Source organism: Antechinus flavipes, chromosome 4, assembly GCF_016432865.1.
Source record: "Antechinus flavipes isolate AdamAnt ecotype Samford, QLD, Australia chromosome 4, AdamAnt_v2, whole genome shotgun sequence".
NCBI classification, from domain to species: Eukaryota; Metazoa; Chordata; class Mammalia; order Dasyuromorphia; family Dasyuridae; genus Antechinus; species Antechinus flavipes.
The window spans coordinates 15,494,837-15,519,503 of record NC_067401.1 but is presented as its reverse complement, the minus strand read 5'-3'; the positions used below and the strand labels follow the sequence as shown (position 1 = coordinate 15,519,503).

At 48.6% G+C, this 24,667-nt stretch overlaps 1 protein-coding gene across 6 annotated transcripts in view; it reads right to left on the bottom strand.

Annotated features, from left to right (window-relative positions):
- CUX1 (cut like homeobox 1) overlaps positions 1 to 24,667 on the bottom strand; it is a 382,812-nt gene that overhangs the window by 213,293 nt on the left and 144,852 nt on the right. For all 6 annotated transcript variants that reach the window (XM_051991859.1, XM_051991860.1, XM_051991862.1 and 3 more), the window contains exon 3: positions 17,060 to 17,107. In XM_051991859.1, the coding sequence (XP_051847819.1) occupies positions 17,060 to 17,107 (48 nt within the window). The remainder of the gene's footprint in view (positions 1 to 17,059; positions 17,108 to 24,667) is intronic.

Genomic DNA, 24,667 nt, shown 5'->3' with positions numbered 1-24,667 from the left:
CTTAAGTAGTAAGTAAATTTTTTATTTAAGTGAGTTCATTTAAGTGTTAGATGATTTAATATTATTATTCAAGTGAACTAATTTAAGTATTATTTTAAGCACATTAATACATTTTTATTCGAATGCATTAACTATTAAGCTTATTAATTTTTTATTTAAGTGAATTGATTTAAATATCACTTAAATGAATTAGTTTAAGTAGTAAGTAAATGAACATTTTTATTGAAGTGAACTAATATTTTTATTTAAGTGAATTAAATATTATTTAAATGAATTTGAGCGTCATAGGAGTTAATATTTCTATTTAAAGGAATTAATACTTTTCAAAAAACACGTGTTTCAGTTTCTAATACAGTAAAGAATAATAGCTATAGCCACCATAAAGAAAAGTTCTTTAGGATCATCAATCATTTTTATGAGGAAAAATTAAGAATGGCAAGGAGTGTTGACAATCACACTCAAAGTCTGGAAACCTGGCCTTCCACCATGGTGATTCTCCTTCCCTGTCTTTTCTTTCTTTCTTTTTTTTTTTCTTTTTTTTCTTCTTCTCATTTCTTTTTTTTTTTTAATAGCTTTTTATTTCCTGTCTTTTTTTGATCTTTCTTTCCTTCCAGATGCCATTTAAGATGGAATGGAAGAGAAAGAGGAGGAAAGGAGCAGAGGGGAAAGAAGAATTAGGTCTATTTCACAGGATAAAGAAGAGCCCTCGGTTTCTCCCTTAGAATAGAAGTCCCCCGAAGGCAGGGATGGCATCCTTTTTGCCTCTCTATGGTTGGTCCGTAACCCAGCAGCCAGCACAAGGAGGTGCTTATAAATGCTTGTCTTGTTGACAGACTGGATGAGCCAGTCCGGGGTCCCACGGTCCAGGGAATGGAGGGTTGTGGCTTGGTTCAGCTCTAAGGAGAAAGGAATAAGAGGGAAGGGGGAGCGGTAAGGGGATGAGAGGGAAGGGGAGAAGACTCTGGCCTGACGTGAGGGGAGGGGGGCAGCGAGCTACATGCAGGGCCCTGGCTGTGGTGGGAATGGGGCGTTAGTAAGAACCGGGCGCCCCAGCCCAGTGCCCCCGATCTCACCCAGCGGTCTTCCCTTTCTGACTCAAACACTCTGCATGTGCATAAGCCGCATCCTCCCTTTAAAAATCTGGCCCTTGGCACCCATTTTTCTTATGAAACGGCTTTATTAGATTAATGGAGCATTGGTAATACCTAATTAACAACAAGATTGAGCTTTCCAACGGGAAGGGAGTTCTGCAAAAAGAAATGGCCTCATTACAATGGCACCTGCATATGGGAACTCCCAGACCAAGAGCAGCCCGGCCCGGCACGGCCCTTTGGCCGATGGCTGCCCAGGGAAGGGTCCCCACTTAAATGCTAAATGTCTCTGCGACCGAACCTGCGGATGTGAAGCGGCCAAAGGAAGGCCGAGAAGCGTCTGAGCCAGATGGTTCCTTTCCTGCACGGTCTGGAGCTACACAGGACTGGCCAACTCACAGGGCCTTCATCCCGAGGTCCTCCATCTCTATCTGAGGGTATCAAACTCGCCCTCCAACCTCTATGGGCCTTAGCTTACTCCCCCATAAAACCGGAGCAGTGGCCTCCAAGGTCCCCTCCAGGGGCCGGGCACGGAGTCGGGAAGATCTGAGTTTGGATTCTGCCCAAGACCCTTGCGGGGTGATCCTGGCAAGGTCCCCTGGCCCAGCCCGTTTCCTCCTCGTCACTGCGGGGGCACCTCCCAGGGTGGTTCTGAGGGGGCCGTGAGATCATGGGAGTAAAGCTGGAAGTCCCTCCCTACACCGCCGTGATTAGCCGGGATGAGCACAAGGGCCCCCGAGGGCGCCCCCCTAGAAGGAGCAGCTGCCCTCAGTGCCCTCTCCCCCTTCTCAGGGCCCTTCCGGCCTCTCATCATCGATTTCTTCTCAATATTCTGCCGCCGTTTCTCCTCCACATGCCCTCTGAACCTCAGACCTCGCCCAGCCTCCTCGTGCCCAAGGCGTGTGAGAGGGAAAGCGGCAAACAGCTTTAAAAGGCTTTCCATCGGGCCAGCTAACCACCACATAGCTACAGATGTAGACACACGCATGTATATGTGTGTGCCCGGGGAGGGTAATGACTACAAAACAACAGCACAGGTACATCCATATATGTACAGGAGGCCCCCAAGGAAGCCTTCACCAGAGCCAGGTCTGCCTTCGGCTCAGACCCAGGACACACTGGAGGAGGGTCCGGAGGAGGGTGACCAGATGGGAAGGGTCTCCAGGTCACACCAGCTGTCTTCCTGCCCGCAGTGGGCCAGCATGTGGGGGGAGGAGTCTTCTGGGTCTGCAGGGCCTGAAGGCGGGCCCCAGAAGTGGACCCCGGAGGACATGGGCCAGACCAGGGAGGCCAACTTCAGTTCACAGACCTGCAGGAGACTGCAGAGGAGCAGGGGCTGTGCCCGGGAGGGATCTGGCTGGAGTCACTCATGGGAGCCTGGGAAGGAACAGCCCTGGGCAGCCAAGCGCCAAGGGGGCCAAACGTGGCCAGATCCAAGAAGCGAGCCGAGGCCCCACGGGGGCACCTCACCATCCGACGCACCCTCTTCTTCCTTGTCTCCTTCACAGCAGGTGGCGAGGGCAATGACCCACTCAAGCCTAGATGCCAGGTCTGACATCCCTGGGTCTCCAGGTCCTCACTGGAGAAACAAGGGACCGGTCGGCGGGCCTCTGCAGCCACAGGGTCCCCCTCCCCCACAAGGCCCGATACCCCCCCCCCCAACACCAGAGTGAGCACCCCTCCCGCCCCGGAAGGGACCGACCCCGACGAGACCAGCCCGGCGGCCGCCTTAAAACGCCCCACGTTCTCGCACGTCTTGCTGCAAACACCCCAGAAGCCCGCTGTCAGTCACCGAGAAGATGCTCGAAATAATTATCTACGGAAAATATTAGATTTGCTCTGGACTGTTCATTACCCACAATGGTTTAATAGGCCTTTTATTGAATGGCTGCAGAGCTCTGGGCCTAAATCAATGCGGTGTGAGCTCGGAATTTTGATGTATGCTGTTGACTTCCAAAACACAGAGCAATTTGTAATCGCTTTGGCTCACTGTTGTTTTCAAAGCTCCTGCTACATCACAAGCATTTATTTCTGACCACAAAATTACATTTATTCAACAGAAAGCAGCTCAGGGTCTTTAAGAGGTTAACTTCTGGAGGGCTTGGCTGCTGGCCAGGCCCGGGCGAGGAGCTGCGCTCATGTAAGGGCCGCGCACGGCGGCACCCCCGGGCTGGCCGTGATTAATAGACTGCTGAATGCACTCCCCTCCTCCTGCACACACTCTTCACTGCCGAGCTTCCATAGATCATGGACTTATCCTCCAAATATCTGACTGAAATTGAATTTGGCTTCTCTCTCAACCGTTCACTTCCTCTGTTATGCAAGGTTATATCCTTTTCTGCATGAACAGAACCAAACCAGCTGCAACTTGGGAGAAGAAAATGTGTTTTCAATTATGAAGCTGGCCCGCATGTTGAACCACAGATCTACTGCTCCCCTAATTGAGCCATCATGCAGCAAACCTACACTAAGAAACTGTATTAATTAGGCCCTGGGACTGCCTACGAGGGAATTCTCACACGCACACACACGCGTGCACACGCATGCACACACGTGTGCACACCCACACAAACCCACCCGCCTCTAACAGAACCCCAATCTGTTTGCGCCACGCCCCGAGAGAAGCCTGGGGAAGGGGCTGCTCTTCTGCCCTTCCCACACTTAGACACGAGTATAAGTGACATAATCGTAGAACCAAGGACCAAGAGTTGGAACTGACTGGTAATCGGCAAGCATTTGCTGAGCACCTACTATGTGCTAAGCCCTGGAGATAAAAGGCAAGCTGTCAGAGCGTCCCTGAGAGATACAGCTCCCTGTAACCATCCCGGGGGCGTGTCCGACTCTCCCGATCCCCTTCGGGATTTCCTTGGCGGGAATTCTGGAGCCATTCGTCATTTCCTTCTCTAGCTCATTTTACAGATGGGGAAACTGAGGCAAACGAGTGAAGCGACTTGCCCGGTGTTCCACAGCCAAAGTGTCTGAGGCAGGACTTGAACTCAGGAAGATGAAAATCCGAGTGACCAGAAGTAGCCGCGCTCTGTCCCCAATCTTCGGCCTGCTGGGCTGTCCAGTGGCAGCTTCTCTGGGACTCCCACATCCTTATCCGTGAAATGAAGGAGCTTAAACAAAGTTCCTGGCCAGACTACACCACCAAAGATTCTGTGCCAGGGTCATCCAGGCTCATGGGCTCCTCCTCTCCCATCAATTTCCTATAATTATTCCCCTCTTTTCTTCCCTATTTCAGTACATTTTCTCTTTCTATCATCCACGTCCCCTTTTCCCCAGGACACACACACAGAGTCTGGTCATAGGCTCACACCCATTTACTTTGAACTTTGTAAATTCTATTTTCTTTAGGGCACTTGACTCCTCAGGTCTCAGTTTCTTAATCTGTAAAGTCAGGAAGCCTAGACGAGATCCAGAGCTATGATCCCATGAGGGGATTTTGGAACTTCAGAGTCTGGACTTTCTCCTGTAAAAGCAGAATCTCATTCTTCAAAGAGACTCTTAGAAATGACAAAGTTCCCATCAAAAATCGACCAGAGAAAAGTTACCTTGGTTCTGATGAAAACAATTCTGGTAACAGGGCTTTAGCTCCTCACCAAAATGCTGCATTTCTCAGCAATTCTAAGGGTCCCAAAGTTCTCTAGACTGAGATAAAGTTGCCTCCATCATCCAGTTTGCCCATCTCTCTCCTAAATTTAGCTTAGCTAAACCATGAAATGCTCCTTTCTCCCTCTTTTCTCCTTTCCTTTTCTTTCCTCTCCTTTATCTTTTCTTCTTCCTTTTCTCCTTGCTCTCCTCTCTTTCTCTCTCTCTCTCTCTCTCTCTCTCTCTTCTCTCTCTCTCTCTCCTCTCCTCTCCTCTCTCTCTCTCTCTTTCTTTCTCTCCTTTCTCTCTCTCTTCTTTCCTCTCCTTTCTCTCTTTCTTTCCTCTCCTTTCTCTCTTTCTTTCTCTCTTCTCCTTTCTCTCTTTCTTTCCTCTCCTTTCTCTCTCTCTTTCTTTCTCTTTCCTTCCTCTCCTTTCTCTCTTTCTTTCTCTCCTCTCCTTTCTCTCTTTATCTTTCTTTATCTCTCCTTTCTCTCTCTTTCCTTCCTCTCCTTTCTCTCTCTTTCTTTCCTCTCCTTTCTCTCTTTCTTTCCTCTCCTTTCTCTCTTTCTTTCCTCTCCTTTCTCTCTCTTTCTCTCTTCTCTCTTTCTCTCTCTTTCTTTCCTCTCCTTCTCTCTTTCTTTCCTCTCCTCTCTTTCTCTCTCTCTTTCCTCTCCTTTCTCTCTTTCTTTCTCTTTCTTTTTTCTCCTTTCTCTCTTTCTTTCCTCTCCTTTCTCTCTTTCTCTCCTCTCTTTCTCTCTTTCTTTATCTTTCTTTCCTCTCCTTTCTCTTTCCTTCCTCTCCTTTCTCTCTTTCTTTCTCTCCTCTCCTTTCTCTCTTTATCTTTCTTTATCTCTCCTTTCTCTCTCTTTCCTTCCTCTCCTTTCTCTCTCTTTCTTTCCTCTCCTCTCTCTTTCTTTCCTCTCCTTTCTCTCTTTCTTTCCTCTCCTTTCTCTCTCTTTCTTTCTCTCTTTCTCTCTTTCTTTCTCTCCTTTCTCTCTTTCTTTCCTCTCCTTTCTTCTCTTTTCTTTCTTCTCCTTTCTCTCTCTTTCTTTCCTCTCCTTTCTCTCTCTTTCTTTCTTCTCCTTCTCTCTCTTTCTTTCCTCTCCTCTCTCTCTCTTTCTTTCCTCTCCTCTCTCTCTCTTTCTTTCCTCTCCTCTCTCTCTGTTTCTTTCCTCTCCTTTCTCTCTGTTTCTTTCCTCTCCTTTCTCTCTGTTTCTTTCCTCTCCTTTCTCTCTGTTTCTTTCTTCTCCTTTCTCTTTTTCTTTCCTCTCCTTTCTCTCTCTTTCTTTCCTCTCCTTTCTCTCTTTCTTTCCTCTCCTTTCTCTTTTTCTTTCCTCTCCTTTCTCTCTCTTTCTTTCTTCTCCTTTCTCTCTCTTTCTTTCCTCTCCTTTCTCTCTCTTTCTTTCCTCTCCTTTCTCTCTCTTTCTTTCCTCTTCTTTCTCTCTTTTTCTTTCTTCTCCTTTCTCTCCTTTCCTTTCCTTCCTCCCTTCTTTCCATTAACAACAGAAGGACCAGATGTGTCAACTCATAAACAATTTATCATAACTTTACTTTCAAATAAAAAATTTCACCTGTTGTTTTTTGGTAGGTTAAAAAACAAATTTCTGTGCAATAGATGCTCCTAAAATTTCAGGTTATTCTCTGGTTCCGGACCTTTCTAGAGCTGATTAAATGACATTTTTGATTGATACTGAATTTGCTAAAAAACCAAAACCCTAAATATTTCCCCGGTTCTCACACACTTCAGCCCTATCTCACTTAACAGACATTTCCTCAGCACCTGCTCGACATCAGGTGCTCACTTATCACTCCACAGATGGTGGCTTTAAAAACGGCCCAGAGAGAATGAACTTGGGAGTTCAGAAAATCTACATTTAACTTCTGCGCTGTGTGACCTTGGACAAGCTGCCCCATTCCTCTGTGCTGTTTCCCCACGTGTGGCAGGAGGGTGTTTGGATCCCAAGGTGGAACAAGAAGCCTGGGGCCGCTGACTTCCGCCACTGCTGCTTCCCAAAATGGCGACTTGGGGCAGTCTGATAAACGGCACCTCATTCGCTTTGGCTCCCCGCTCCCTACCTGTGAAGATACCTCAGTGGAACACTCCCGGGATCCTGTCAGGCAAAGCCTGCTGAGGCCTTCCCGCACGGGGGCAACTACAGACACGGGCCCGCCATCTTCTTGCTAGATAATTTAATAGAAATGCTGAAAAGAGGGGGATGCAAAACCAAAACTGAACTTTACTGACAAAAAAAAAATGGCCCTGAACAAACAAATACACGGGCGCTCGCTATGGAAGGACGTCTCCCCGGGCCACAAGGCACTGAGAGCCACACGGTGGACAATGAAGGGTTGTAGTAGGACTCCCCAGCACCAGATCCTGCACTAACTGCTGCTGCTACAGATATAAAAGGCAAGACGGTCCCTGCTCTCAAGGGCCTGCGGCACCCACCTACGTAGGGGTGATGAGGAGGGCTGGGAAGTCAAGAGCGGCTGGCTGACAGGCCGCTGGTCCCCGAGCTCTCCTGGAGGGCTCCACAGGAAGAAGGGCCTGTTACATGAGGAGCATGGGCTCCTGTCTCCTTCCTTGTGATTTCTCGGCAAAAGCTGTAATGCTCAGCATCCTGTTTTACTGAGATGGGCTACGGCGACCTCGGCCTTCTTGGCGTCCCTAGGTCACTATTTCCAGCAAAGCTCGGGCAGTTCCCTCCCTGTATGCACTCATTACGCGGCCTCCCTCACCATCCGGTTCCCTTTGGTCCGGAGGGCCAATGTTCTCGCAAAAGCCCAGGAAAAGCTCCCTGGTATCGCTGCCCCCCCCCAATCCCCCCACCCCGATCTGGAAGCTCGGATCAACGCCGCCCGCCTGAAATCCAATTAGATTTTTGGCAGCCGTGTTGCCACGCTGACTCATTGACTGCAGGTAGGTACTTGGACAGATCGCCGGAGCGAGGAAAAGTCGAGAAACAAGGTCATTTAAGGGATAGCTGAAGGGGCAGCGGGGGATCCTCAGCCTGGAAAGGAAGAGGAAGCACATGGACATGCTCAAGCAGCCGATGGGCTGCCAGGTGGAAGAGGGATTAGGCTCGCTCGGGGTGGCTCCGAAGGCCGAACCAAGACTTCCCGGGAGCCCTCTCAACAAAAGGCAACTGGAGCACTCAGAGATGGGGCCAGAGGCCTCCTGCTCCTGGGGACTTTTAGGACTTCAGGCAAGGAAAATAAGCCCCGAGGGATGGTCAGTGCTGAGGAGATCTGTGCATTTGATGGGACGTTTGATGAGATGATGTTTGAGGGACCTTCTCACACAGTGGGTCTCTGAATTAGTAATAACAGAATTTATTATTATTAATAATAATATCTAGTCTTTTATGATACTTTTCAATTTACAAAGTTTATATATAATGTAAAATCTGCAAAGTATCTACATACATATAATTATATGTACATATATGTATGGATATATGTGTATATACACACATCTCATTTAATTCCATCAATACATATCATTCTGAGGTAGATGCTATTATCACCCCATTTTACAGATGAGGAAATTGAGGCTGAGAGCAGTTTTAGGGACTTGCCCAAACTAACATAACTAATAAGAATTTGAGTTGGGATTCAAATTCAGGGTCTCCTAGCTCAGTAAACGGAACGGATGGCGAGTAGGGGCTAAACCCCATGCCCAAAGCCAGGGATACAAAGAGAAAGGCTCCCATCTGAGTAGGGGGAGGCAGTCCCTGTGGGAAGGTAGAGCTGCGGGGCAGATGGAAAAGCCTGAGGTCCTCAGAGTGTAGTCACAAGGCAGGAAGTCCTCCCTCAGCCGGGGCCAAGGGCTTTCTTTCGTAGTCTCCGGGAGATGGGGTGACAAGCCCCCCAGGGCATTCATCCTTCTCATTCTAACTCTGATGGCTGCAGATGCTCCTAATGCTTCCAAAACCAGACTGACTCCAGGTCTAAGAGAAAGGCCCCAGATCCCAATCTGAGAGCACAGGCCCCACAGAGAACAAAGATGTCACGTGCGCAGAACTGCATCATGGGCATCATTTCGGGTCTGTGCTAGTGGGGAAGGAATGGGGCTCTACCGGACCTTTTTCACGTGGTCAGAAAGGCCACGCAAGCCCTCGCCCACTGGACTTCAGCCGAGATCTCAAAGCACACGACAACACTCCCGAGGAATACGGCGGCACTCATCAGCAATAAAGGGTTTTTCAAGGCGAATTCAGTACCCAAAACACATAAAAGCGAACAAATAAAGCCCCGGCCATCAGCAGAAAATTAATCTTATCTTGAGTTTCCGTGAATATCCTCGGATGGAATGATTTCCTTGGAAATGATGATATTCATCAATTACTTTATAAGGAGATCACATTCTTGAGTGAACTCTGTTAAATGCCCCTTCAAAGGAGTCTCAGCAGTTTCGATTGCAGAGGAAAACTCTGCCCTCAGATTGCTCAAAGACTACTTCCTGGTAGCTAATGGCAATTGACTATTTGGTAACCAAAACAGTCTTTATCTGCAATTTTGTTTGATTAAGACAGCCAGCCACAACATACCAACCATGTTCTTCTATTTGTACATATTCCTGCACTTGCATCACGTGACGCAGAAGGGGACAAAGGAGCCGAATTATTCTCCTTACTGGGGGCCAGATGCCATCGGAGGTAACAGGTCGTTTTCGTTCGGCTAATTGCAGGGTTAGCTGTTTCTGTAATGTTCTGCCGTGTAGAAAATGGCCCTTTAGCTCAAAAGGAAATTTCAAAATAATACGGGGTCCCTAAAGCTTTCGATAATCGCTTCCTCTCTGTGAAGTATTTCAAAAGCTGGGGTGCTCCGGGTCACAGGGATCCCCGCCTCTCCCGCAGGCTAGAGGGCCGGTGGCTTTGGAACGCAAAATCTTGTAAAAATGAGGCTAGGCCTTTTCCTGTCATATGTATGAGGGAGAAATAAGATGCTATTAAAAGAAAAAAAAGGGAGGGAAGGAAGAAGAAGGGAAAGAAGGAAGGAGGGAAGGAGGGAAGGAAGGAGGGAAGGAGAGAGAAATGGAAGAAGGGAAGGAGAGAAAGGAGGGAGGAAGGAAGGAAGGAAGGAAGAAAGGAAGGAAGGAAGAAAGGAAGGAAGAAAGGAAGGAGGAAAGGAGAGAGAAATGGAAGAAGGGAAGAAGAGAAGGGAGGAGGAAGGAAGGAGGAAGGGAAAGAGAAATGAAGGGAAAGAGGGAGAGAAGGGAGTAAGGAAAGAAGGGAGGAAAGAAAGGAGGAAAGGAGGGAGGAAGGAGAGAAGGAGGGAGAGAGGGAGGGAAGAGGTAATTCAGAATCTAGATAAGCTTGTACTTACACACATACACACATACATACACACACACACACACACACACACACACACACACACACACACACATATGTCAGAGGATCTGAGTCCAAATCCCACCTTCTACCTGTATGACTTCCAGGTTGTCACTTAGACACTTGGGTTCAGTTTTCTCATTTGTAGAACAAGGGAACCAAGGCCCTTCCCGTTCCAGATCTATGATCCAATTTTTAATTTTAAGGAGCAGCTCGATGGCACAGCAGATAGAGCCTCAGCCCTGAAGTCAGGAGGACCTGAGTTCAAATCTGACCTCAGACACTTAATACTTCCTGGCTGTGTGACCCTGGGTGAGTCACTTAACTGCAATCACCTTGCCTCTTTCCCCCATCAAATTCAATTACAAATATTTTCTAGTCCAAGTTCTCTCCTTCCCTCTAATCCCCTTCCCTATGGAGGAAGCAAAAAATGTGATGCTTATTATACATAGGAAGTCATTTTTCATTTTTCAAGAGCCATGCTGCTTTGGGGGGAGCTGTGAAAAATAAATAAAAAAATCAGAGTTCTTCAGAGCTTCCTCTGGAGGGATGAGTCCTTTGGAAATGTCTCTGGATCGATGCAATCCCACCTTCGGAGCCTAAGCTCAGACCGAGTATTTCATGTAACCCACGTGATCCTGCAACGTCAGCCGTAGTCCAGTGCAAGTCTAGCAGTGTTCTCGTCCGGCCTGACATTCCCACAAGCACAAACTTACACGTAAACAATGACTGACTGACTGATCACCAGATACAGGCTGTAATGGGGGATCCCTGTGGGGAACGGCCTCTCCTGGACCTAGACCATCAGGAGCTTGGTCACCAAACAGCCTCTGCAGCTTCCACTCGGGGCCGGCCGCGTCCAGAGCCCTGGATCCCTATCCACTCCTGCTGCCTCGTGCCTGGAGAGAATTAACTACAACACGACCCAAAGAAGGCCTCAAACGTGGAATCCTAGAACCGGCAGGAGTTGGCGTTAGGGGAACCATTTTATTCTGGGAGCAGAGGGATTCTCCCCCTTGAAGAATGTCAGTGATGGGGAGCTACTGGGGCGACCCATGAGCAAGTGCCGACGGCAGCCTCCCTGGAAAGTCTCTAAATAGCTTTAGAAGTTCCTGAAAACTCCATCTCTGACCTCAACAAGATTGGAATATGCTTCAAGCAAGGACACGCGTGCTTTAAAAACCGTATCGGGGGGTGTGCCGATGGTTCCTGTAGGTTGGCTGAGAATATTTGCTGAAAGGCACAGCCCACACCCTGACAACCCCAGTGCCTTTGCCAAGACCTCATGAGAAGTGCCACGGGAGCTCCTGGCCAGGGAAAAATCTACTGGGGGAAGGAGGGGGAGAGAAGGGGAAGAATCTGTTTAAAAACAAACAAACCTGAATCTTGGGTATGTAACTGATGCATATTTATCCTGGAAGGTGAAATACAGGAGGTCAAGCTCAGTGAAAATTGTAAAGAAAAATCAGTTTCTTTACGAACTGTTGCCTTTTCATTAGAAGGATTTCCTTTTGTTGTTCTTTGGTTGCTTTTTTTTTTCCCCCCCGCCATGGACCTCTCTATATTTTAAAGATGTTCATGGACCCCTTTTTCAAAATAATGTTTCTAAAATAAAAATGCTAAATTTCAGGTGAGTTTAAAAAAAAATCTCAATTTTTTCCTAGAGTTCTATCCCTGCCCCAATTTCTTTTCCATGGGGGGGAGGAGGGGGAGAATCACTCCAGTTAAAAACTCCTGGTATAAATAATTACAAACAACTCTATGATTTTTCTAGACCAAGAGATAGCACTACTTTAAAATAGTTCGTAGTTTTCTTACTTAAATGGGGTCCTTGAGAAAGTAACAGTCCTGAACTTTCACCCTAGAAGCTCCAAAGAGCAAGTTATTTACTAGGAAGAGAAAAAGCAGCTTTCCTCAAATGTCATCAGATCATTCACAAGATTATCAGTGATGGGAATGAGATGGATGAGGGAAATGCCCTGGAGTGTGAAAATCTTTTCAATATCAAAACAGCATTTGGCAAGTGCTCAGTAAAGGTCGGAACAACAGCCAAATCTAGTAAGAGAAAATAAAATGAAATTTAAGAAAGAGAAATGTAAAAACGGACACTTGGGTTCAAGCAATAAATTGTACGACATCTGCATGTCAGAGATACAGGTGGGAGTGGTTTATGTGAGAGGGATACGGGAGGTTTAGATGGCTAGAAGCTCAATTTGGATTAAGAGAGGGATGGGGACTTAGTTTATCGTGGCTACTTCACTGATCTCAGGGATATGGACCTTTCCTCCACTGGCAGACTGGAACTATTATCAGCCTCCTGGATTCTGCAATTTTTCTGTATTTCATTTTAACTCCCTAAGTCTTTTTAAGCCCCTATTACGTGTCAGGAACCGGGGATTCAAAGAATAAGACCAGCCCCTGTCCTCGAGGTGCTTACGGACAAGAGGCTCCTTCCTCCAGCTCTTCATCCTCTCCGATTCTGGCCCACATGGCATTGTTAGGGAATAGGCTGCAGCCTGCTCACGCCCACCATCCTCTGCTCCATCATGCACTGACCTTCACTTGGGATTCTCTGGAGATCATGATGTTCCATGATTCACAGCTAGAGTGAATCACTGGGAAAAATACGGGTGTTTAAAAGATTAGCTGTGCTGGCAAGCAGCAGCTGAGAATTACTCAAAGGGCCCTAAAGTTTCCTTAGCCAGCCCAGCTCACCCTCCTCCTCTCCTCTTCCTCCTCCTCCTGCATCCTGGGCCCAACTCCTGGCAGCGTGTGGCTGAGACGCTGGAACTTCGGGGCCCACAGGGCCCGAGACACGCTTCATCCACTTGTGTTTTCCTGTGTGGATTATCCGGCTCCGGCCTGGGATCCACATGATCTCATGAAGGAGCTTCTGATAGAGAGCTGGACGCCGCCGGCACGAGGTCATCGACCCAAGGGCCCTGGCCAGGAAGCCTTCCCCGTCTGGAATCCCCTCTCCTAACACTGTGTGTGAGCCTTCCTACCTCAGAGGGAGCACCGAAGGGCAGCACAAGGAGGCTGATCAGGGCCATCCCCTACCCCAGAGGGAGCACTGAAGGGTGGTGCAAGGAGGCTGGTCGGGCTATCTCCTACGCCAGAGGGAGCACTGAAGGGCAACGCAAGGAGGCTGGCCGGGCCATCCCCGAACAGATACAGAGATGTGCAGAGTTTGGGCTCCGTGACCTTTGAGCTCCCATCCAGCTCCAAAATGCAGTGAAATGTTAATCAACGGTGACACAAAGAAAATATTTACATGTCAAATAGCTGCTTATTTTAAAAGGTCATAGCATTTTCAGAAATCCCTATTTCCATTTCGTGCTTCTCCCAGTGAAGGAAATTAAAAAGCACAGGCTCCAACCAGAGGCTGAAGGCAATGTTTAGATTTGGGATCTGCCAGGCTCAGTCATGAAGGTCTTCGGGTCCTCAGAACTGCCCACGAGTCCAGCCCCGGCGGGCCTCCGGCCTAGCTCCAAAGAACCGTGAGCTTCGGTTACAAAAGAGTGCTGTAAAAAATTACCAGAAAAGAAAGAAAAGCAGGAAAGGAAGCAGGGAAAGAGGAGGGAGGAAAGAAGGGAGAAAGGAAGAAAGAAGGAAGGGAGGGAATGAGAAAGGGAAGGGAGAGAAGGAAGGAGGAAGAAAGAAAGAAGGAAAGAAGGGAAGGAAGATAAGAAAGGAGGGAAGAAGAGTGGGGTGGAGAATGGGAAGAAAAGGAAGAGGAAAAGGAGGGATGGAGGGAAAGAGCAAAGGGGAGGGAGAGAGGGGGCAAAGAAGGGGTAAAGGAAAGGGAAGGAGAAAGGGAGGGAAGGAGGAAAAGGCAACTAGAATTTATTGACCTTGAGGAGAATTATCACCTGATCAAGCAGTGCTGCAAAAAGACTCCCAGCAAATCTGATAATCTTTAGTGAAAGAAAACAACTTTTCCTAAGTACTGGAGAGGGCAGCCAGGTGGCACCAGGCCGACAATCGGGAAGACCTGAATTCAAATCTGACCCCAGACATTTCCTGGCTATGAGATCCTGGACAAGTCACTTATTCTGCCTCAGTTTCCTCATCTCTCAAATGAGCCGGAGAAGGAAACAACCGACCACTCCAGCATCTGTCCAAGAAAACCCCAAATGGGGTCACAAAGAATAGGGCACGACGGAAACAATTCAGCAACAACAAGGCACCAAAGGCAACATGGAAGGACGAAAGGAAAGGCACAAATCCACTTTCAAATGCCAACACTGAAATATTATGGCTTTTCCTTATCCCGAGCAAAAATAAATCCTTCCCTGGGAAGCAGTCTGCCAGTAAACATTTATCAAGTGCCTACTGTGTGCTGGCCACTGCGCCAAGCGGTGGTACAAAGCAAGGCAGAGGATGCTCCTATCCTCCAGGAGCTGACATTCTAACGAGGGAGACGGTGTGCAATGAGCAGGCAAAACCCAAGAGGATAAGGATGCTGGTGTGGGGCCCAGGGATAGAAAGCCCTCCTGGCATGGTCCGGTCTGGGATAGAAAGCCCTCTTAGCATGGGCTAGCCCAGGGAGATGCGGTCAGAGCGGCTTGGCCAGGACCAGCTGCTGCCCACACTGACCCTGGGCTGGGTTTTGAGGCCCAATTTCAGGACCGAAAAGCCAGTTTCACGACACACAGTTTCACTGATGGGACGCGCAGGAAACCCACTGGGCAGGTCTGATTTCGATGAGATGTGTCGGGGTCAGAGGCAGGGGCAGGGATGGAGAGGGTGGCCATCAAAGCCGAGAAGGGTCCCCTCAGAATCATTCTGGGAATCCTGACACCAACAGTGACTGAAGCTGGTGACCAAGGCCGAAAGAACCTTTTTTTGTCTTTTTTTCTTTCAAGTTATATCGGGGGAAAGAGGAAGGACCGAGAGAGAGTGATAAGGGACGACAGGAAGCTGCTCTTCGTGGCTTCTGTTTTTTCTGCTGAGCAGCGACCCCGGCCTGGGGAGGGAGGGCAGGAGGACCGCTGGGGCAGCCGACAATCCAGGTGAGGGACAGTCTGCATTAAGCAATCAGCTAGAGAGCAGTATAAGGTGAGCCGGGCTTAAGGCCCAGGGAGGGATCCGAGTCCCCAGCACAGGAAGATCCCCGGGGGGGGGGCACTTGTGGCTTTCCAGACCGTCCCTGTCTGGGGAACGCCCTGGGGAGAAGGCCCCGGGTCAGGGGGGGAAGGGCCTCGAGCACCCTGGGGAGGTGCACGGAGTAGGGGAACTCTGCAGCCCCAAGAGTCTCGAGGCAACTATTCCCACACCTTCACGGGCAGAGGACGGCGGCCCCTTGCCCGTCATGGCACGGACAGGAGACGAGCCTGAACTCGGCTCCTCCCCAGCGCCGGCTGCTCCGTGAGGTGGCCGGCTCTCCGTCCCCCGGGGCCCCGGCCGCGGCCTCGGAGGTGCCGGGACCGTCCGTCTTAATCACTGCCCAGCAGCGTAAGGAGCATTTGGCATTTGTATCCTTGCTGCCTTACAGAAATGGGAGCTATTATCACAGGGTTGGTAATAAGTACATGGAATTCATTACCTTAATTGGCGATCTAGGCTGAAAGCAGAAAGAGCATTAGGAGCCATGGCCAAGAGACCCTGCCCGGCTCTTAAGGAACGGGGACGGCCCCTCCCTCGCCCTTTCAGATTGATATCGGGGGTCGGCTACGGCCTCCCGGAGGCCGCCCACTGACGCCAGGATTCTGGACCGCGGAGGCCACAGGGCTGACTCGGGGGTCATTCTACCTAATAATTTTGGGCAAAAATAATTTCAGGAGTATAGAGAGATATAGTCTTTTAACCTCGTAATAATTCATATTTTTATAGTGCTTGAAAGTGTCTGTAAAGTGCTTTGCAGACAGTACCTCATTTGATCCCCAAGACAGAGGTGTCATTATTGTAATTCCCATTCTGTAACTGAAGAAGCGAGGGCCGAGAGGGGCTCCCTTCCCTGCTGAGCCCGTGTCTCGGGCCCGGGGCCCTGCCCGCTACTCTTTCAGCCGCCCCCACTAGGGTTGCCCGGGGCCTCCCTCTTCCGAAGGGGGGCCTCGAGACTGGCACAGCCGGCCGGCATCCCTGCCCACTTCTGACTCCTCAGGAGCAGGAGGCGCGGGATCCCAGCAGGGGAGGGGGCTGCGAGTGCACCATCTTCCCCACGCGGCACAATGACAAGACCCGTCCCGCTTTTACACTTTTAGATGCGAGCAGACCGAGGACCTATCCCCTCTCCCCAAAAGGTCTCAGGATTCCCAACTCCCCGTGGGACAGAGAGCTTCCCGGCAGGCCCCCCTTAGCCCAGCTTTCCTCCCCAGGAGCATCCCCTGAAGCTCTCTAGCTTGGTCTCTGGCCCTGCTGCTGTGCTCACTCTCCAGGCCCTGGGCCTTTCCATCCTCACAACACTGAGCCCCCCCAATGGGTTACACCCCCCAGTGCGAGTGTGGGTGCGCTCTGAGCAATGGATCTCTCGCTCCTATTGTAGCTGCGCAGAAGGCTGGCACACAGTAGGAGGTTTAAAAGGTAACTTTCCACAACGTATATTATACAGCGGGTAGAAAGGTGGCCTTGGAGCCAGAAAAACCCGGCTTAAGTACATTCTGACCTGGACTGGCAGGGTGACCATGGGTAAGTGACTCTTTCAGTGCCCGGGACAACTAATGTCCTATAAAGCTGTAGAACAAACGTCAACTGCCCTTGGCGGGCAGGGGCTTCCTCCCTGGGGAGATTCCCTAATGAAATCCCACTTTGGGACCCCCCCCAACCCCCCATCCCCAACCAAACCCCAGCATCCAGGACAATTTCACAATCCTACAAATGGCTGGAGCTCCATAAAACCTTTGCATTCGAATGGGTGTGGCTGCTGGAAAAAGCAATTTGCCTCCAGATTTCTTTTGGACCCGTCTGCATGTGGCTAGTAAAGGGTCAAGCAGAGTACAGAACTTACATAAGAGACATTTATTTAATGTGAATAAAAGGAAAACCTGTTTCCCACATCCAGACACCTCGGGGTATAAACTCAACAATGTCAAAGCTTACCTCTCCTTGGAAACTCTTCAACAAAGGAGCTACCTGCTTGCGCAAATCCTGGAGCACACAAAAGGATGAATCAGGAGGCAGCCATTGGAAAAAGAAAGAGAAGAAAATATGTTAGTTCGCTTGGCCTCCAAAACAGCTGCGAGGAAAATGTCAATGATTAATGACAGCCAACAAGCCCCGTTTCCTTTCATTTCTAGTATATTGACAAATTTGGCTTTGCTTAATCTAAATTTTATTTTAATCAAGCGTGGTTAGATTTCATTTCTAATAATTAGTCCTTATTTGCATACAACTGATTTTATATGCAATGTGTTTAAAAAAAAAAAACAACAACAAACTTAAGTGGGGTCGGTTTTGGTAGCGTGAGGTCTGCTGTAAGAAATTCACTCGAAATAAGAAGTCAATGCTACGATTTAGGTTAGAACATTGTTTCTCTATGAAATGGATTTAGGTTCTAACTTTGACCTTTGAACTTTTTCTGGATGCTCTGTTAATGTAAATTAAACATCAAAGGAATAAAAAAAAACAGAGTCTCTCCTCCGACCGATTTGGACACACGTCCTTGAAAAATTCATTACTGTGAGAATTGATAAATCGGGGAACTGATCGGATGTATGATGCCTTTACGTAACGTTCGGGGCCCTTCAGCTGAACGCTCTCTTTGTCGATATGTCGTTTTCGTGGCGCTGAAAATTGGGCCTAAGCAATGGGGAATTGTGTGCCTTTAATCAGCGGGGTATTAAGAAGGGAATTTGAGAGAGGAGCAAGATGCTTTTTCTGTTGAGTTCTGTGACATTAAGCTGTCAGTGCCTTTTCTTTTGATTTTATTGTACTGTGGCAAGTATTTTTTTAAATCCTGTTAGCTACTGTGTAAAGCCATTTTATGCTATTCTATCAGAAATTTTCCCGTTATGTGCCCTGGAAAGATGTAATGCACGTGTAAGTCAATCAGCACTTCTTAAGTGCCTACTATGTGTCAGGCACTGTGCTAAGGAGAGCATCGTGTTCTTATGTGTCACGGAACAGCCTCGCTTTTTCTGAGGGAACGCGGTTTCTGTTTGATAATGAAAATCCACAGGGAACAGTGTCAGAGGTGAGGATGGGTTCTCTGTTAGAGCCAGTGCTCGCAGCCCGTATTTCCCAGTCTGGGGGAGGTGGGCTTTTGCTGGAGGGAGGGGGGCATGCAGGAAGGAAGAAGTAAAAATCGAAGGCCATTTTGGTGGCCGGGTCTGGCGCCCAGTCTGGACAATGGCACAGTTACAACTGGGGGAAGAGCGAGTACATGTTAGCTAGAGACTGGCAGCCCACCACAGAGGGCAGGATGTGCCCCCGGGACAGACCATGGGCTGGGCCTGGAACTGAGCAGGAGAGACCCCTCCAATAATGAATGACCTCCAATAATGAACAAAGGTGCCGAGCCCTGTGCTTTAAGCCAGATAAACCCTCAGCTCTCCCGCACCCACGGCCCGGCTTTCTAACATCAGGGTCCCCCCCTCCCCCAAGCGATAATGCTCATGAAGGCAGCCACAGAGCCAGCAGAAAAAAAAAAAATGAGAGACACCGTGATATTCAGAGGTGGGAAGCCCAGAGTTCCCAACGAGGACCCCAAGGCCCCCAGCCCGAAGGACCTCAGCCAAAGGCATAAGTGGAAATCTGCTGCAGAGCGCCATGCTCACAGTAGGTACTTCACAAATGTGAACCTTTATAGGCTAAAAAGGATCGCTCTGGATCCTTCGGAGACAAAACACTGCCCCTGAAACAAAACCTGGCGTGGCCACGACTTGCCCTTGTGGGCGGCAGGGAGCTGCCTGGGCGTCCCGGGTGGGAGCCCATGGGCTGGACCCTTCTGACTCTTACGTGACGTGCCCCAAAGGGGCCTAGCTGAGAATGGCCAAAAATCAACCAGCGAGCCCTTGTTAGGGGCCTGCTGCGAGCCAAGTACTGAGCGGAGAGCTCACAGCAAGTCGGAAAAGCCCGGCGTCGGCCAGGCCTGCGGTCCCCATGGAAGCCACCGTAATCAGGGTGATGGTGACTGCACTACATTCTGGGGGAAGGCTGCATTTTATCACAATTCTGAATGCTGAGGTAGCTCCTCGCACACAGTAGGTGACTAATAAATGTTTGCTGGCTGCAAGACTGACTTGGAAGGTGAAAAGAAGACAGAATAACACAACATATTTAACATTCATGCGGACAGCACATCAGGCCGTCAGTGTCTCTGCTCAAGGTCCTCTTAAAGTTAAATGGCAAGATTTCCAGAAGCTTTAGGATGACGTCTCCAGATCGAGGAAGGGCCCTTAAAAGCCATCCGGTCGGACCCATGGCCACACTGGGATTTGAACTCAGGACCCCTAACTGCCAACAAAATCCATTGTCCACTATTCTACGCCGACTTTTAAAGGTCTAATGGGGTCCCCCTAACACAAACTTTGAATAAAGAAGGAAAAGAATAAATAAACAATGCCTGGGTTCCTTTTTCAGGCCCACTTTAACTCAGCAATTTCCCTGGTGGGTCTGATCCCAATCAACTGGTTACTGAGCAATTTTCCCTGGGCTTTGAAAAAGACCAGGTCGTGACAAAATTGTTTCTCTATGTTTTCCTGCCACCCACCAACAGGGGATGTGACTGGGGGGTAGGGGTGGGGGGCTTTTAACAGTGAGAAGTAAACACTGCTAGGTCTCCTACCTTCTCCCTCCCCCACTCACAGACACGTGAACGAATCAGCCATATTTGAAAAAACTGCATCAAGATCACTTCCTTTCCCCCTCCAGGCTTTAATCACAGAAACCTTAGAGGCCACACTGAGTCTGACTTCTTTCATTTTACAGATGAGGAAAGTAAGTCACAGAGAAGTGAAGTAAGTCACAGGAGTTCAAACTGCCCCCAAGTGTCTGAGGCGAGATTTGAATCCGGAGTTTCTTGACCTCAAGTCCAGAAGCTGGACCATTACAATTTACAAAAAGAAGCTTTGGGGTACCGAAGTTCCAGAAAGAAAGACTGAGCCATGGAGGGAGGGCGAGAAACCCCAGCAAACCAAATGGCACACGGACCTCGAGTCACCAGCTAAAAATCACTCCTGCTAAATTTATTTTTGGCACCCTGAGAAATTCCTCATCGCACACTGCCTGCAAATATTATCTGCATGTCAGGCAGAATTCTGTCCTCCCCGCATTAAAGCAAAGAGACAAAAATACAGATGCTCGCTGCTGACCCGTGGGGATCGCGAACGTCACTTAGCAAGGACACTGTATGATTTATTGTCATCTTAAAGTGTAATGCCCTTTGCTGTCTGGGGAGGAATCGGGCCCGGAAGAATCAGCCACTCGCAAGCCCGCACGGAGGCTTTTTCCTGAAAATTTCAAACAAAGGGAGAGGGAAGGGGAGGGCCCAACTGGACACATAAACAAAATACTAGACAGACAAAAGACTTTTTAAAAAGGCCGGTTTATGGAGCCACGGAACGGTCCCTCGAGTCCAGGACCAGCAGCCAAAGCCCCGCCGGGGCTTACCCCAACGTGCCCACGAGTTCCCTGGCAAAATCCAGACGATGCAGACGTGCTGATGGGTGATCAATAAATGTGAATCAGTGGGACCCAGAGTCACAATACGGCCAGTTTTCTCACTTGGCATTGGGCAAAATGTGAGTCATCAACATTTAAAAAGCTCTCTGGACGTTTCCGAGCCATTTTCATTAGTTCTTCTAGGAAGCACCCTGAGCCAGAGGAGCATAATTCACCGTCCTCTTCAAGGAAGGAGAGAAGAGAAGGAGCCAGTCTGAAAGGGTCTCTCCCGCAGGGACTGGAGCTGCCGCTTTCATCACGATGGGCCTGAGGGCAGCGCCCAGAGTGGGATGTGTGTTTGCCACAGGGCACCTCACCATGGTGCCACTATTAGGCCCCAAGAGCTCCTGCCCCTCTGCAAGGGCCAGCTCTCATCCCTGTCTATAGGGCCTGAGAAGAGATGTGGATCTGGGGGGACCCACTTTAGAGAACCTTTTACTATCTTAAATCTGTTGAATGAATGAGCACAAGTGCTGTGAATCTCCCAGAATAAGCAGAAAGCTCATGTTATCCAAAGAATTGTTTGTTAAAGAAATGAAGTTTGTAAATAAAATTATAGGAAGCTGGTTAATCTACGGGGAGGAAGAAAAATCTTGATCCATTGTAGCATTTCTACAATTTGTATGCAAATAGAGGCTCTTATAAGTCAGAAAGGTAATAAAGCTGCATTTAAAATACTGAATCTCAAAAACATTTTTAAACGATTGTTTCTAGGAGGGAAAAGGCTCCGTATTAAGAAATGGCGTGACCTAAAAACACAAGATTAATGTGGTTTTTGTTTTTAAACTCAGTAAACGAAGTATTTCTCCCAATTCAGATCTGCCATTTTCCAAATCCAAACACAAATAACAAGGCTACCCTGTACTCGTCCCCGGCTTTTTTGGCACCTTGCCGCGCGACGCAGGGATGACCAAAGCTGCGCTCTGCAATTGCTTTGCGAGCTGCACCCTGCATTATGTGATAACTCGGAGGTGTCTGGATCTTATGATTTGTGACAAAAGCCCTTTGATCTTCCTCGGTGGATAAAGTGGTCTGTAATAAATTGTCTTCCTGAGAGTCCGGGGACCGGCGCATCTCATTTCCCCGCCGGGTCCGCGGCTTCCAGAAGGTGTCCTGAAGAGGTGGCACCTGCAGCCAGCAGTGGCCGGGAACATCCTGGCGTCTGCCGGAGCAATCATTAGGAGAAGCTGCTCGGGATTATCAGCAGCCCTGACATTAGGAGCTCAGCTGTCACCTTCTATTTCAGACCTGGCTCATCACAGAGAGACGGGAAAAGCTCCCCGGCCTTTTTAGAAAAATACCCTTGTCTTAGGGATGTGTGCTAAGGGGCTGGGAGAGGAGGCTGCAAGACAAGGAAGATGTGGAGAAATATTGGAGGAAAACAGGGTGTCAGCAGAACAGGGCCCAGCACTGATTCAATGAGCCTGTGAGCCCCCGGCTTCCTCTTCATCCAGAGCATCCCAGAATGCCCTAGGCGTGGCCGCAATTAGCAGGGATTCTTCACCTTGTGGAGTCCTAACCAACTGAATCCCAGACTCCTCAGGCAATCTAGTGAAACCTGGGGAGCCTATCGCAGAAAGGTGTTTTAAAATGGAACTCCTCACCCCCACCTCAAAGTACAAGATACAACAAAAGATTTTTACGGGTTAAAAGTGTCTACCTTAAGAACTCCTAAAGTAAAAGATGAATTCCATTAGATTCACATTTGTCCAATTTTACCTGGAAATTCTAAGATTATCTGGAAGCTAGAAATGAGAGTCCCCTTTGGATTTGTGGGGGGGCCTCGGATTCCATTCCGAACCACAGATTGGTTTGTGTTTTCTTTCGATGGCTAATTTTGGGCCCTGAACTCTAAAAGGTGGATTTCGGCTGCAGGAGATGAGGTGGAGCTGGCAAATGAAGCAGAGAGACCTTTCAGTGCTGCCCTGGCAGGCCTTCCATGAATTATTCACCTGTGATATTCCGGCTGTCAGGTTTGGCCAAAATTTCAGAGGTGAAACCAGCAGGTGGGCAAATCCCGGCGGTCCCTCCAACCTCCAGGACGTGCTTCTATGGGCCCCTTTCAGAAAAGGCAGGTGTTCTCCTCTCTATTCAGTTACACCTTCCACATTGAGACTTTCCCCATTGTGGGTCCGATATATCATGGGCTGGCATAAAAAGCAAATGGGAATTCTGGGGAGTTTTGTAGCAGTCACAGACGACAGGTCCTGTGACCATCCCATAAAAGAAAAAAATAATTCAGACTTCTTCTCAGGCACAAAGGGAGAGGCCACAAATTTTACACAGCTCGTCCAGACTGGCAGGGACAACAAAGTGGAGAACCGGGCTCAGATTCTAAAGAGAACCTGGTTAAGCCCCAGCCTGCGCCAGCTTTATTGCTCTATGACAGTGTTCTGCAGCAAGCATCAGATCAGCCCAGGCCCAAGAGGCCCAGAGTTCTAGAGCAAGAAGGGCCTGGGAAGTGCAGAGGCCATGACTTATGTAGGGTCACCCAGTTGGCCGATGTGAGAAGCAGGGTCTAAATATGAACTAATTGGCTCCGAATCTAGTACTCTCTACTCTGCCTCCTTGATCCCTCTCAACCTTTAGAAAAAAGACAGGAGAAGAGGTCAGTGGAGAAGCCTCAGAAGGTCTGGGGGATGTTTCTTGTAAAGGTTTCATAGTATTTTACTGGAGAGCAATCACGGAGCCTTGGCCCGCAGAAGCTCACAAAGGCCTGGCAGTAAATTTCAGTGGGAGCATTTAAATTAAAAGTGATGGAGAAAATGTTAATATTGCAGATTACCCTTAAATGTGGTCATAGGCAATTTTTTTTTTGAGAGTTAAGCCTAACCCACCCTTGGCTTCATATTCTGTAGCACGTCTGTGGTGGGGAGCAGCACTGAGGCCCGAAGGTGGGAGTCACAGCCCCTCTGGTCCAATCCCGACCCTGCTATTTATCATCCGGGTCACCCCAGGGATGTCCCTTAAACTCTCTGGGCCCCAGTCTCCTAAACAGTGAAGAGAGTGGGCTGGACTAAATGACCAAATTCAGGCATGTCCGGCTCTAGGACCACGATTCCCTGAGCTGTAAGTACAAAGCAAAGGCAAGTTAAACCCTATGCAAGTCATTCTGGGACTGAACTCAAAGCAGGACTCAGGAGAAAGCAAAGCTTCTCATTTCAGGCTTCTAAAGCCTTCCTGCCATCCCTAATCATTAAATAATCAAATGTGTTCCCATCGATTTGCTATTCCTGACTTTTACAGATGAACACGGGCTTGTTCAGGCCTTCTCTGCGAAGGGGGTGGAAAGAGAGTGCTAGAAATCATCATAAGTGGCATTTATTGGTATAAATAATCAAAAAACCCTCCTCTGTAGCAGAAAATGGAACGTCTCGGTGCTTTCTCAAAGATCGTGCTAAAATCCATTAGTTTTAATTATTTATCAGTAGTCAATTTAGATTACTGTTCATGACCTATTTTTTCAATGTATGAGCTACCAGGAAAAAAAAGAGAGAATGAATATTCTTTTTCCATAATGGCTGATTTTCCTGAAACTATTACAGTCAGGTGTAAGAGATGAAACGTCCATATGATACTCCCTGCATTCTCACCGTCATGACTGTGACCTACATAGAGAGAGACCTCTCCAGGTCAGGGCCCCAAGGGCTCCAGGGCACATTGGGGTTTTCCTCAGGATCTCATAACATGGCACCCGAGCTGCCTACTGGTCCTTCCACCTTTCACAAATGGCTTCTCTTTCTCTCCACTTACTCATTTCTCTGAAAGCCGAGCCCTGCTTTTCCTGTGATTTCTCCTTTCTGAGCCGTGACGGCCTACTTGGGTCCATCGGGTACCTTTTGGAGAACCCTCAACTTTGACTTTTCAGAATAACATCATACAACCTGCCATACCCCCTTCTCTGTGAAAATGCACATCACTGAGAACGTTCAGGTTAAATGAGACTGTCTCAGAGAGGAGGCACTCGTTCACGTCCTAATTTCTTCCTATTGAAACTGAAAACAATTTAAAAATTATTCTGTGCCTTAGCAGAAATTTTCTAGGAGG